Here is a 15,269-nt window from a genome sequence, read left to right as displayed (position 1 = left end):
GGAATATTGACGGACTGGGAATATTGAACCACCAGATTTCATATGTTCTCATGTTCTGAGCAAGGGACTTAAACGTTAGCTTTTTTACATGGCACATATTGCACTTTTACTTTCTTCTCCAACACTGTGTTTTTGCATTATTTAAACCAAATTGAGCATGTTTCATTATTTATTTGAGACTAAATATATTTTATTTATGTTTATATTAAGATAAATTTAATATTTTATTTAAGATAAAATAAAAGTGTTCAGTGAAGACTTACAGAAAATGTTTGACCTCTGTCATTGCCAACAAAGGGTATATAACAATGTATTGAGATAAACTTTTGTTATTGACCAAATACTTATTTTCCACCATAATTTGCAAATAAATAAATAAATAATCCTACAATGTGATTTTCAGGATTTTCTTTTCTCATTTTGTCTGTCATAGTTGAAATGTATCTATGATGAAAATTACAGGCCTCTCATCTTTTTAAGTGGGAGAACTTGCACAATTGGTGGCTGATGAAATACTTTTTTGCCCCCCTGTATATGTGGAATTATGTATTTGCTGAGATGTGGGCAATTAATGAAGGTATCAGGAGTTTCTTGTTCTAATTTAATTGAAATGACAGACTTAATACAATGACCCAGTGATTATTAATGAAATGGGGTTGGCACCCCGCCTTGGGTTGTGCCGTGGCGGAGATCTTTGTGGGCTATACTCGGCCTTGTCTCCTATAGAGCTCAATTTTTATGGAACGGTCTGCCTACCCATGTCAGAGACGCAAACTCGGTCTCAACCTTTAAGTCTTTACTGAAGACTCATCTCTTCAGTGGGTCATATGATTGAGTGTAGTCTGGCCCAGGAGTGGGAAGGTGAACGGAAAGGCTCTGGAGCAACGAACCGCCCTTGCTGTCTCTGCCTGGCCGGTTCCCCTCTTTCCACTGGGATTCTCTGCCTCTAACCCTATTACAGGGGCTGAGTCACTGGCTTACTGGGGCTCTCTCATACCGTCCCTGGGAGGGGTGCGTCACCTGAGTGGGTTGAGTCACTGATGTGATCTTCCTGTCTGGGTTGGCGCCCCCCCTTGGGTTGTGCCATGGCGGAGATCTTTGTGGGCTATACTCAGCCTTTTCTCAGGATGGTAAGTTGGTGGTTGAAGATATCCCTCTAGTGGTGTGGGGGCTGTGCTTTGGCAAAGTGGGTGGGGTTATATCCTTCCTGTTTGGCCCTGTCCGGGGGTGTCCTCGGATGGGGCCACAGTGTCTCCTGACCCCTCCTGTCTCAGCCTCAGTCAGTTTGTTATATCTGGAGTACTTCTCCTGTCCTATTCAGTGTCCTGTGTGAATTTAAGTGTGCTCTCTCTAATTCTCTCTTTCTCTCTTTCTTTCTCTCTCTCGGAGGACCTGAGCCCTAGGACCATGCCTCAGGACTACCTGACATGATGACTCCTTGCTGTCCCCAGTCCACCTGGCCGTGCTGCTGCTCCAGTTTCAACTGTTCTGCCTTATTATTATTGGACCATGCTGGTCATTTATGAACATTTGAACATCTTGGCCATGTTCTGTTATAATCTCCACCCGGCACAGCCAGAAGAGGACTGGCCACCCCACATAGCCTGCTTCCTCTCTAGGTTTTTTCCTAGGTTTTGGCCTTTCTAGGGAGTTTTTCCTAGCCACCGTGCTTCTACACCTGCATCTCTTGCTGTTTGGGGTTTTAGGCTGGGTTTCTGTACAGCACTTTGAGATATCAGCTGATGTACGAAGGGCTATATAAATACATTTGATTTTATTGTCTCAGGATGGTAAGTTGGTGGTTGAAGATATCCCTCTAGTAGTGTGAGGGCTGTGCTTTGGCAAAGTGGGTGGGGTTATATCCAGCCTGTTTGGCCCTGTCCGGGGGTATCATCGGATGGGGCCACAATGTCTCCTGACCCCTCCTGTCTCAGCCTCCAGTATTTATGCTGCAGTAGTTTATGTGTCGGGGGGCTAGGGTCAGTCTGTTATATCTAGAGTATTTCTCCTGTCTTATCCGGTGTCCTGTGTGAATTTAAGTATGCTCTCTCTAATTCTCTCATTCTTTCTTTCTTTCTTTCTTTCTTTCTCTCTCTCGGAGGACCTGAGCCCTAGGACCATGCCTCAGGACTACCTGGCATGATGACTCCTTGCTGTCCCCAGTCCACCTGGCCGTGCTGCTGCTCCAGTTTCAACTGTTCTGCCTGCGGCTATGGAACCCTGACCTGTTCACCGGACGTGCTACCTGTCCCAGATCTGCTGTTTTCAACTCTCTAGAGACAGCAGGAGTGGTAGAGATACTCTTAATGATTGGCTATGAAAAGCAAACTGACATTTACTCCTGATGTGCTGACTTGTTGCACCCTCGACAACTACCGTGATTATTATTATTTGACCATGCTGGTCATTTATGAACATCTTGGCCATGTTCTGTTATAATCTCCACCCGGCACAGCCAGAAGAGGACTGGCCACCCCTCATAGCCTGGATCCTCTCTAGGTTTCGGCCTTTCTAGGGAGTTTTTCCTAGCCACCGTGCTTCTACACCTGCATTGCTTGCTGTTTGGGGTTTTAGGCTGGGTTTCTGTACAGCACTTTGATATATCAGCTGATATAAGAAGGGCTACATAAATACATTTGATTTGATTTGATCAAGGAAGAGTCTCAGTCTTTGAACCACACAATAGATTACGAGACAAAACAGAAATAATGAATGACTCAGCTGACACGTGTTTAAATGTCATTTTAATTCAATAATTTTTTGTTACAGAACAACACACTTATGATACAGGATGGCTATTTGCACATAAGACAAATATGTTAATTGTAGTAGAATAAGCATTAGATGGTTTGACAGTAACTAACAAATTACTTTTTTTACTGTGGCTTTTCACCAAGGGGAATGACAAACATGTTATTAATACTGGAGAAAAAGAATGAGAACAAAGTTACCACTTAAATCTCTTATTCAACATTTAAATGCTTGATGTATGAGGACATCATCGGAGTCAGAATTTTATGAGAAATCTATGTTCCCATTCCCTCATGAGAATCTCCTACCCTTCTACAGATGTCTGGGTTATATTACAGATACAAGTACGTCATGGTAGTTTGAGAAAAATTTAACTACCTAAAAACAACATAGAAACAAATAAAAGTAGCACATGTTTAAAGAATGATACTGGAATAAATGAAATAACACAAAACTACATTAGAGAGCCCATGCTTTGTCAATTGTATGTTCAATAAACATGCAGGAGAAAAGCAAAACCAAAATGAGAGGACTGTAATAAATGCAAGACTATCACACTTAGAACTGCAAGAACATGTAAGCCTACGTCTTTGTCAAGGTTGTTTTTATATGAAACATTGCCACATATATAGCTTCATGATATAGCCTTTAAAAATGTTAAATGTATGTGTTGTTGACTGACAATTCGTCTTTTAAAATCCACATGTTCACTTAACATAATCTCATGTTTATCGCTCATTGTAGTCTACCCTTCATTCAATATTGGCTGAGATGATGGCAAAATGCAGAGTTTATAACGGGCACAAGTGTCAGACAGGTGAATTATTATGAAGAAAGATCAGGTGCATTAAACTGAATTGTTTTGTAATCACACAACTCACAAACCCTTTATCCTCTTATGCCCCCTTACATATTAAGAAACAAACATACATTGATTCCATTACAGATTTTGGTCACATTGTCATTCTCACAGGGGAGAGTGGGGTATGTTGAGCCATTTTTACATTCAGCCTCACTACGGCAATATAGTATTCTTTTTAACAAAGATATCTACATATATTTCAGGATGTTGTGTATCCCTGGAAATAATCAGAATTCATGTAAACATAACAGTTTTAAAAACATAGTTTGTCAAAAACAAAATTGGTCTCTTTGCACAACTTATCCCAGAGTAAATTGAGCATAAGGAAAAAGTTGAGCCACCTTGGGGTAAGTCGGTGTAGGTGCCCTGTGATAGTGGGTGATGGTGCTGGTTGGTCAAAGTTTAATTCATGGAAAGGGGGTGAGGTATATTGTACTGTAAATTTCAAATGTATGCCTATATTCAGATATAGATGGATCTGTTAAATATGACTTACCCTTGCATTTCTTGACAAGTTGTCTGGGACAGTGATATTGTTTCGATGTGCCAATTCGTAGGCAAGTTCACTGCATTTGAGGCTACTAAGCCCATGAAGCTGGTCTGCGATATTCTGGATATGTTTAGCAAGCTCAGACTCCATGTCATCAGATAAGACCTTGTGTGACTCTGCTACTCTATCACAGCCTCTCTTTATACAACTCAGACTCCATGTCATCAGATAAGACCGTGTGTGTCTCTGCTACTCTGTCATAGCCTCTCTTTATACAACTCAGACTCCATGTCATCAGATAAGACCGTGTGTGTCTCTGCTACTCTGTCACAGCCTCTCTTTAAACAACTCAGACTCCATGTCATCAGATAAGACCGTGTGTGTCTCTGCTACTCTGTCATAGCCTCTCTTTATACAACTCAGACTCCATGTCATCAGATAAGACCTTGTGTGTCTCTGCTACTCTATCACAGCCTCTCTTTATACAACTCAGACTCCATGTCATCAGATAAGACCGTGTGTGTCTCTGCTACTCTGTCACAGCCTCTCTTTATACAACTCAGACTCCATGTCATCAGATAAGACCTTGTGTGTCTCTGCTACTCTGTCACAGCCTCTCTTTATACAACTCAGACTCCATGTCATCAGATAAGACCTTGTGTGTCTCTGCTACTCTGTCACAGCCTCTCTTTATACAACTCAGACTCCATGTCATCAGATAAGACCTTGTGTGTCTCTGCTACTCTGTCACAGCCTCTCTTTATACAACTCAGACTCCATGTCATCAGATAAGACCTTGTGTGTCTCTGCTACTCTGTCACAGCCTCTCTTTCACACAGGTACATGTTTGTTTTCATTTTTGGCAATGTACCTCAGCGTCATTCAGTACATTTTTTCATCCCTTGGTGCTTCTGGAATGGACTTTTTCCCTTCTCTCACTTCCTTGGCTGCTCTCTCAAGAACCTAAAGGGGGGCTAGATCCCTGCATGTTTTACATTTGTATACACAGGGAATGATTAGGTCTGCTCTATAACAATACAAATGCAGTATATTGAGTTCATATGCATGACACATTGCAAAAATACTATGCATATTATGCATAAACCTGACTAAATGTAATCATAATCTGTATGGGGTATGGTGGCCATTGGCTCAACTTACCCCAAGGCAAACATTTATACTATATTAGCCCACACAGGTACAAGGATGCGCTTTCATGCTAGGTTTAGGACCTCATATTGTAGCTTATAGAGACCCCAACTGATATACAAAACAATCCACCTTGGTTTAGATACAAGCCACATGAAACCTATAACACAATACATTCATTTGCCCTAACTTGCTTACCACTTTGTCCATGTGTTTTTTTCTAGACTCCATGAAATGACGACCTCTTCCTTAATATTTGGTCACATGGTACATTTTGTATATGGTTTCCTAGAAACAAGGAGTAGCTCAACTAATCCTTCGGCTCGACTTACCCCACTCTCCTCGACGTATTAAATTCAATCAAAGTGCTTTTAATATCCTTTAATATTGTTGTGGTTGACATCTTGAAAATGCCAACAGAACAACTTCAGTTAAGAAGTTCAAATAGGCTAGGCCTAGACCTTCCCTTAGTTTCTCAGGGCCAGTTGAACGTCCTCCCAGTAATCTGATAAAACTTCTGATTGAAGGGGTGGAAGAACTTCCTCAGTTTGGCCACCACTGAGGGGTCCACCTCAGGGTGGATGCGCCCCTTGCTGCCTGCCAGGCACTTGTTGAAGACATTGTTAAATCGCAGGCAGTAGAATCCCCTGGTGGCATTGAAATACAGGTTATACCGGCTGATCCTGGAGGGGAGGTTGAGGAAGCGCTCGACGAGCTGCAGCTCAGGCAGCGGGTCTGTGATCAGACGGTCGCCGTCCACAATGTGAAAATGTTCCACGGGGAAGAACTTCAGCCAGCGCTCCAAGTGCTTGGTGTAAATGCTGGTCCGTACCGCCTTATACTTTGTGTTCACATCACACGTGTTGCCGTCGATGGCCAGCTTCTCAAACTTGTGGTAGGTCTTATTCTTACGCTCCTTGCCCTCCAGCACCTGTGTGTAGTCGGACACAGCTCTGGTGGTGGGCTCACGCACAATAATCAACAGCTTGATGGAGGAGTTCATCTTGAAGATGCGTTCGGGGACCTCCTCTGTGATGAAGTAGGCGGGGCTCTTCTCAATGGTGATCTGGTGGAGGAAGGAGAAGGGCATCTTCTCCCGGTACCAGTCGATGCCCCGGGCGTAGTTCTGTTCGTTGTCAAAGAAGTGGATCTCCTGCGAGGCCTTGACCACAGCTGGGTGCAGGTTGAGCATCTCCAGCAGGGCGCGCGTGCCGCCCTTGCGCACTCCGATGATGATGGCCCGGGGCAGTTGCTGCACCAGGTTGTGCAGGCGGATCTGCTCTTTGGTGGCATTGCCCTTGCGGATCTCGTGGAGCAGACCACGCTTATACTGCAGGGTCCGGAGAGGGAACTGCTCCGGCAGGTGAGGAGGGCCCAGTCTGCTCTCTATGGGGCAAATAGGCTGCAGCCTGGAGGAGGGGAAAACACAGAAAGAGACATTTAGTTCTATATAATAATTTCATCAATAAACTTTAGAGCATTTTTGAATTAACTTTAAACACATTGTTAAATACAATGAAGTCTTATCATAATCTAATCATATATGATCAAGATTTTGATATTTGAAAAAAATATTAGATTATTTATATAAACTAAAATCATTCTATACTTGACATTCAACAGGCATTGCTTTCAGCAAACAACGTACCTATCCAAGCTCCCAACCCTGGCCACTAGATAGAGGAGACTCCCAATAGCAAGGCTGCCCAACAAGAAGAGCTTCTGTCTCAGCAACGCCTGCTGTTTGAATAGCATGACCCTCCATCAATCTTCAGGACTGCGTCTTCAGCCTGGGGACGGGAGAGCAGAGCACATAAACCACTAATCACTGGCGAGGAGAGAGACAGACTAATGTTTATTAACACACACTAAATCAAGTCTTACAAGTGATTAAGCCAAACTCACAGGAGCCTGCAAAGTGCTGCAGTGCCATTAGAGCAGACGGCTGGGGTTAGTCGGGTTCCGTTGTAAAACGTTTTGTCTGTTGCAAAACGTTATGCAACAGAAACCGTTTACTCCAAACGTAAAACGCTTTCCAACAAAAAATATAGTTTCTATTGGGCAAATTCAGGTAGGTCCCTCCCCGTTTGGTTCCGTTTGGTTCATAGAGTAAACAGTAAAAGGTTTCCATTGCAAAATGTTTTGCAACAGACAAAACCGACTGAGTATATGTATATATATACAGTAGCAGTCAAAAGTTTGGACACACCCACTCATTCAAGGATTTTTCTTTATTTTTACTATTTTCTACATTGTATAATAATTGTGCAGACATCAAAACTAGGAAAAACACATATCGAATTATGTAATAACCAAAAAAGTGTTAAACAAATCTAAATATATTTTAGATTCTTCAAATTAGCCAACCTTTGCCATGATGACAGGTTTGCACACTATTGGCATTCTCTCAACCAGCTTCATGAGGAACGCTTTTCCAACGGTCTTGAAGGAGTTCCCACATATGCTGAGCACTTGCTGGCTGTTTTTCCTTCACTCTGTGGTCCAACTCATCCCAAACCATCTCAATTGGGTTGAGGTCGGGTGATTGTGGAGGCAGCACTCCATCACTCGCCTTGGTCAAATAGCCCTTACACAGCCTGGAGGTGTGTTTTGGGTCATTGTCCTGTTAAAAAACAAATGATAGTCCCACTAACTGCAAACCAGATGGGATGGCATATCGCTGCAGAATGCTGTGGTAGCCATGCTGGTTAAGTGTGCCTTGAATTCTAAATACATCACAGACGGTGTCACCAGCAAAGCACCCCCACACCATCACACCTCCTCCTCCATGCTTCAGGGTGGGAACCACACATGAGGAGATCATCCGTTCACCTACTCTACATGTCACAAAAAATCTCAAATTCGGACTCACCAGACCAAAGGACAGATTTCCACCAGTCAGACTGAGACCACTGAGCCTGTGACAATCTGCCAGACCACTGACTCAAACAGCCCTCATTCCCCCTCCTTTATAGTAGAAGCCTCAAACAAGTTTCTAAAGATGGTTGACATCTAGTGGAAGCCTTAGGAAGTGCAATTTGACCCATAGACACTGTGTATTCGATAGGCCAAGCTTTGAAAAACTACAAACCTCAGATTTCACACTTCCTGGTTGGATTTGTCTCAGGTTTTCACCTGCCATATGAGTTCTGTTATACTCACAGACATCATTCAAACAGTTTTAGAAACTTTAGAGTGTTTTCTATCCAAATCTACTAATAATATACATACATTAGCATCTTGGACTGAGTAGGAGGCAGTTTACTCTGGGCACGCTTTTCATTCAAAAGTGAAAATGCTGCCCCCTATCCCAAAGAATGTTTTAAGACATGAAGGTCAGTCAGTCCATAACTTTTCAAGAACTTTGAAAGTTTCTTCAAGTGCAATCTCAAAAACCATCAAGCATTATGGTGAAAATGGCTTTCAAGAGAACCACCACAGGAAAGGAAGACTCAGAGTTACATCTGCTGCAGAGGATAAATTCATTAAAGTTAACAGGACCTCAGATGGCAGCCCAAATAAATTCTTCACAGAGTTCAAGTTACAGCCACATCTCAACATCAACTGTTCAGAGGAGACTGCGTGAATCAGGCCTTGATCGAAACCTCTAATAAAAGGCACCAATAAGATGAAGAGACTTGCTTGGGCCAAGAAAGCAGTCAGTCTCTCACGAGAGAGTTAGCTCTCATTCCATGGCTTTTCTACAGACAATGGAATTCTCCGGTTGGAACATTATTGAACATTTATGATAAAAACATCCTAAAGATTGATTCTATACAACGTTTTATATGTTTCTACGACCAGTAATCTAACTTTTTGGAATTTTTGTCCGACCTTTCCTCTGGAAGTTGCACGCGCGTTTAGATTTGTTTACCAAACGCCCTAACAAAAGGAGGTATATGGACATAAATTATGAACTTTATCGAACAAATCAAACATTTATTGTGGAACTGGGATTCCTGGGAGTGCATTCTTATGAAGATCATCAAAGGTAAGTGAATATTTATAATGCTATTTCTGACTAATGTTGACTGCGCAACATGGCAGATATTTATTTTGGCTGGTTTGGGCTCTGAGCTCCGTACTCAGATTATTGCATGGTATGCTTTTTTCCCGTGACATTTTTAAAAAAAATCGGATGTTTTGGAACTACTGAACATAACACACCAATGTAAAATGAGATTTTTGGATATAAATATTCACTTTATCGAACAAAACATACATGTATTGTGTAACCTGAAGTCCTATGAGTGTCATCTGATGAAGATCATCAAAGGTTAGTGATTCATTTTATCTCTATTTATGCTTTTTGTGACTTCTCTCTTTGGCTGGAAAAATGGCTGGGTTTTTCTGTGACTTGGTGGTGACCTAACATAATCGTTTGTGGAGCTTTTGCTGTAAAGCGTTTTTGAAATCAGACACGGTGGCTGGATTAATGAGAATTGTATCTTTAAAATGGTGGCTAATACTTGTATATTTGAGAAATTTGATTGATGAGATTTCTGTTGATTTGTATTTCGCGCCCTGCAATTTCATTGGCTGTTGGCGAGGGTTTCCACTAGTGGAACAACACAACTGATTGGCGCAAACGCATTAAGAAGGAAAGAAATTCCACAAATTAGCTTATAACAAGGCACACCTGTTAATTGAAATGCATTCCAGGTGACTACCTCATGAAGCTGAATGAAAGAATGCCAAGAGTGTGCAAAGCTGTCATCAAGGCAAAGGGTGGCTCCTTTGAAGAATCTCAAATATCAAATATATTTTGATTTGTATAACACTCTTTTGGTTACTACATGATTTCATAGTTTTGATGTCTTCACTATTATTCTACAACGTAGAAAATAGTACAAATAAAGAAAACCCCTGGAAAGTCCAAACTTTTGACTGGTACTGTATATATATATATATATATCTAGAAATTTAAACTTGATCTTATTCTAGCTAATTAAACTATATATATATATATTTATATATATTTAACTTTCTAGATTACTGTGACTTCTATTCAATTATAACGTTTCAGAGGATTGAGGAGCTAAAGAAAAACCAGCAGTCTAGAATACATACTGTAAATTGGTGAAACGTGAAAATAGTTCACCTCCAAAGTCTGGAAACAGGATAGAAATGGTATATTTGGATGTTGTTAACTAGATGTTCAAACCATTTTGCCACACACACACACACATACACACACACACACACACTATCATGTTCTATGAAAAGAAAACATCACTGTGAGAAGCTGCTGCATGGGAACAAAACAAAAATGATCAAAAGAAACAGAAAAACCTGACCTCAATTCATTGTAGGCTACACTTCATCTACTGTTGTAATCTAGAACAGGTCCTAGTATTCACAACATTATATGTGTGTTTTTTTAACATTTTAGAGCGGAAAGGGATTAATCCCCAGGGCAGAGTTTTTTTTGTTTTTTTGTCTATCTTGATAACGGCTATCGAACAGGAGTACATGCATAGAAATAGAATGAATAGAATGTACAAATAATTTACTTGAATGGGGACTCCCATTAAACAAATAATTTACTTGAATGTGGACTCCCATTATACAAATAATTTACTTGAATGTGGACTCCCATTATACAAATAATTTACTTGAACTGGGACTCATTGTATTCATTCTGAATTGGGACCCATTCTAATTATTCTATTCCTATCCGGTAGACGAAACCCAGATTGATCAGAGACTACTGTTGGTGCTAATAGTGTAAGATCATCAATAACCATCTGCCTCAGCACATCTCCCTTGTTGGGATTAGCATACAAAATAAAACTGCTGTGTCTTTATCGTGTACAGCATGACTCGTTTGACCTTCAATGATGCAAAAGTAAAACCTGTTCCCCTGTTAAACCAAGCGGGGGCAGTATTTCATTATATAAGAATGACATCAAAGTACTGTGACTCTCACAGACATCACCGTTTTTTTATCGGGCTCCAGGTTGAGACATAATAGTGGTTTTTAGTAGTTGCAGATGTTTCATATTTTAGAACAATTATAAGAGGGAGCAGTAGAACACTTTGCTTTGCAAAGTTATGTAGACTTAGGCTATTGACATTTGAGTCTAGATATATCATTTTTGCAGGTCTGCAACATACTGATGTTTGTAGGCTTTACAATAGAAAGTAACTGCTGTTATGATCAGCAAATGGATGCCCACTTCCTCCCCAAAGAATAACCACCAACTGACAAATTACACAGCCTTGACTGTTTACCCCTGTGGACCCAGAGAGATCAGTCTCCAAAACCAATTAGCAGATGGCTTAGATCAGTGGTTGACAAACCTTTAATAGTGCCGTACCCGTTCAAACATTCAACCTCCAGCTGCATACCCCCTCTAGCACCAGGTTCAGCACACTCTCAAATGTTGTTTTTTTGCCATAATTGTAAGCCCGTCACACACACACACACACACACACACACACACACACACACACACACACACACACACACACACACACACACACACACACACACACACACACACACACACACACACACACACACACACACACACACACACACACACACACACACAATACAATACATTTATTAAACATAAGAATTTGTGAGTTTTTATCACAACCCGGCTCGTGGGAAGTGACAAAGAGCTCTTATAGGACCAGGGCACAAATAATAATATAATAATAATCAATCTTTTTGCTCTTTATTTAGCCATCTTACATATAAAACCTTATTTGTTCATAAAAAATAGTGAATAACTCACCACAGGTTCATGAGAAGGGTGTGCTTTAAAGGATGCACATAACTCTGCAATGTTGGGTTGTATTGGAGAGAGTCTCAGTCTTAAATAATTTTCCACAGTCTGTGCCAGTATTTAGTTTTCATGCTAATGAGGACTGAGAATCCACTCTCACATAGATACGTGGTTGCAAAAGGCATCCGTTTTTTAACAGTGGGAGTTGTTTGAGTCGTCTGTTTCGGAAAAGTACCTGCGTAATTGCGCATCCAATTCACTCAGGTGCTTCGCTATATCACATTTGACATTGTCCGTAAGCTTGAGTTCATTTGCACACAAAAAAATCATACAATGATGAAAAGACCTGTGCGTTGTCCTTGTTAATGTAGACAGAGAAGAGCTCCAACTTCGTAATCATAGCCTCAATTTTGTCCAGCACATTGAATATAGTTGTGGAGAGTCCCTGTAATGCTAGATTCAGATCATTCAGGTGAGAAAAAACATCATCATGCAAGTGGTCAGACAAGTGTAATTGTTTCAAAACATCTCCTGCCATGTCACTGATGTGTCATGAAACAGTGTTGTTTAGGGCCTCCCTCAGTGCTAGCTGTGCCACCAGAGACTCTGGGTTTGCGCCCAGGCTCTGTTGCCCCCGGCCGCGACCGGGAGGTCCATGGGGCGTCGCACAATTGGCCTAGCATCGTCCGGGTTAGGCAGGGTTTGGCCGGTAGGGATATCCATGTCTCATTGCGCACTAGCGACTCCTGTGGCGGGCCGGGCGCAGTGCACGCTAACCAGGTCGGCAGGTGCACAGTGTTTCCTCCGACACATTGGTGTGGCTGGCTTCGGGTTGGATGCGCGCTGTGTTAAGAAGCAGTGCGGAGGACGCATGGCTTTCGACCTTCGTCTCTCCCGAGCCCGTAGCGATGAGACAAGATAGTAACTACTAACATTTGTTTACCACGAAAAGGGGGAAAAAGAAAAAAAGAAACAGTTTTGTTTGATGAAGGCATTGTCTGTATATAGTTTTTGGCCTTTCCCCCAGCATTGTCCCAGCCATATCAACGGCAGCAGGAATAATTATTTTCTCCACAATAGTATGGGGCTTGCCTGTCCTAGCCACTCGGTAGCTTCTAGCCCCTTCTTATTAATGGTACCTGTTTCTTTTATACAGGTCTTACTACTCAAAAGTCATCTTAATTCTCGCACCAAACAACTGCTGTGGATAATTTTTCAAATTGGCATGTTTCGTTATTAAATATCTGAGAGTGAAGGTTTCCCGCGAGAGAGTATCGGTAAGTGTGATTGGATGTTAATTATTTGACTAGGCTACCTGTATTTAACATTGTGTTGTTATTTCGCTCAACACTAGATGGTTTAATGTATATTTTTGAAATATACACCCAAATGTATAGCCCCATTGGAAAATCTATTTTTATTTGGCGTACCTCCGGCGGCATTGTGCGTACCCCAGGTTAGGAATATCCGGCTTAGATCTTCCAAATACAATTCGAGGTAGCCCATTGGATGTAGCAGGGCTTGCAAACCATCACGGATTACCAAAGGAAAACCATCCGTGAGCTGCCCAGTGAAGGGTTCCTACCAGATGAGCTAAATGCCTTCTATGCTTGCTTCGAGGCAATCAACACTGAACCATGCACGAGAGCAGAAGATGATCCGGACGACTGTGTAATCATGCTCTCCGTAGCCAATGTGAGTAAGAACTTTAAACAGGTTAACATTCACAAGGCCACCGGGCCAGATTACCATCTTAAAGGTCTTACTCACATCGGCTACGGAGAGCGTGATTACATCGCCCTATAGCACTCACATCTGTTGCTTTGAAAGGCTGGTCATGGCTCCCATCAACACCATCATCCCTGGACCCACCCTGGACCCACTCAAATCTGCATACCACTCCAACAGATCCACAGATGACGCAATCTCCATTGCACTCCTCTATTGCACTCCACACTGCCCTCTCCCATCAAGCTCATCACAAAGCTAAGGACCCTGGGACTGAAATCCTCCCTCTGCAACTGGATCCTGGACTTCCTGACAGGCCGCCCCCAGGTGGTGAGGGTAGGCAACAACACATCCGCCACTCTAACCCTCAACACAGGCGCCCCTCAGCGGTGCATGCTTAGTCCCCTCCTGTACTCTCTGTTCACCCACGACTACATTGCCGCTCATCACTCCAACACCATCATTAAGTTTGCTGACGACAGGCCTGATCACTGACATTGATGAGACAGTCTATAGGGAGGTCAGAGACCTGGCAGTGTGGTGCCAGGACTTCAACCTCTCCCTCTGCAAGACAAAGGAGCCGATCGTGGACAACAGGAAATGGAGGACCGAGCAAAGTGGGTCGAGAGCTTCAAGTTCCTCTGTGTCTACATCACTAAGGATCTATCATGGTCCACACACACCAACACAGTCGTGGGGCACGACAACACCTCTTCCACCTCAGGACGCTGAAAAGATTTGTCATGGGCCCTCAACTCCTCTACAGCTGCACCATTGAGAGCATCTTGACTGTCTGTATCACCGCTTGGTATGGCAACTGCTTGGTATCCGACTGCAAGGACCTACAGAGGGTAGCGGGTACGGCCCAGTACATCACTGGGGCTGAGCTCCCTGCCATCCAGGACTTCAATACCAGGCGGGGTCAGTGAAAGGCCCAAAATGTTTTCAAAGAGTCCAGTCACCCAAGTCCTAGACTGTTCTCTCTGCTACCGCATGTCAAGCGGTATTGATGTGCCAAGTCTGGAACCAACAGGACCCTGAACAGATTCTACCTGCAAGCCATAAGACTGCTAAATAGTTAGTTAAATAATTAACCAAATAGCTACCCGAACTATCATTGACCTGTTTTGATTGAACTTTATTGAACTCATCACATTGGCTGCTGCTACTGTTTATTATCTATTCTGTCGCCTAGTCAGTTTATTCCTAGTAATATGTACATATCTACCTCAATTGCCCCGCGCCCCTGCACATCAACTCGGTACTGGTACCCCATGTATATAACCAAGTTATCGTTCCTCTGTCACGTTCTGACCTTAATTTCAATTGTTTTGTCATTATTTAGTATGGTCAGGGCGTGAGTTGGGGTGGGCAGTCTATGTTTGTTTTTCTATGTTTTGGGTATTTCTATGTTTTGGCCTAGTATGGTTCTCAATCAGAGGCAGGTGTCATTAGTTGTCTCTGATTGAGAATCATACTTAGGTAGCCTGGGTTTCACTGTGTGTTTGTAGGTGATTGTTCCTGTCTCTGTGTTTGCACCAGATAGGGCTGT

The 15,269-nt window shown here is 42.4% G+C and overlaps 1 protein-coding gene across 1 annotated transcript in view; it reads right to left on the bottom strand.

Moving 5' to 3' along the window:
* Positions 1–2,722: 2,722 nt before the first annotated feature.
* LOC109900237 (heparan sulfate glucosamine 3-O-sulfotransferase 5-like) overlaps positions 2,723–15,269 on the bottom strand; it is an 82,476-nt gene continuing 69,929 nt past the window's right edge. Inside the window, exons 2-3 of the mRNA XM_020495928.2 lie at positions 6,901–7,042; positions 2,723–6,661 (exon numbers count right to left, since the gene is read on the bottom strand). Coding sequence (XP_020351517.1) covers positions 5,728–6,661; positions 6,901–7,007 — 1,041 coding nt within the window. The 5' untranslated portion in view covers positions 7,008–7,042 and the 3' untranslated portion in view covers positions 2,723–5,727. The remainder of the gene's footprint in view (positions 6,662–6,900; positions 7,043–15,269) is intronic.

The sequence above is a fragment of the Oncorhynchus kisutch genome, linkage group LG12 (assembly GCF_002021735.2).
Source record: "Oncorhynchus kisutch isolate 150728-3 linkage group LG12, Okis_V2, whole genome shotgun sequence".
In the NCBI taxonomy this organism is placed as follows: domain Eukaryota; kingdom Metazoa; phylum Chordata; class Actinopteri; order Salmoniformes; family Salmonidae; genus Oncorhynchus; species Oncorhynchus kisutch.
Note: the sequence above shows the minus strand (reverse complement) of the source record. Positions and strands in the feature narration are given on the sequence as shown.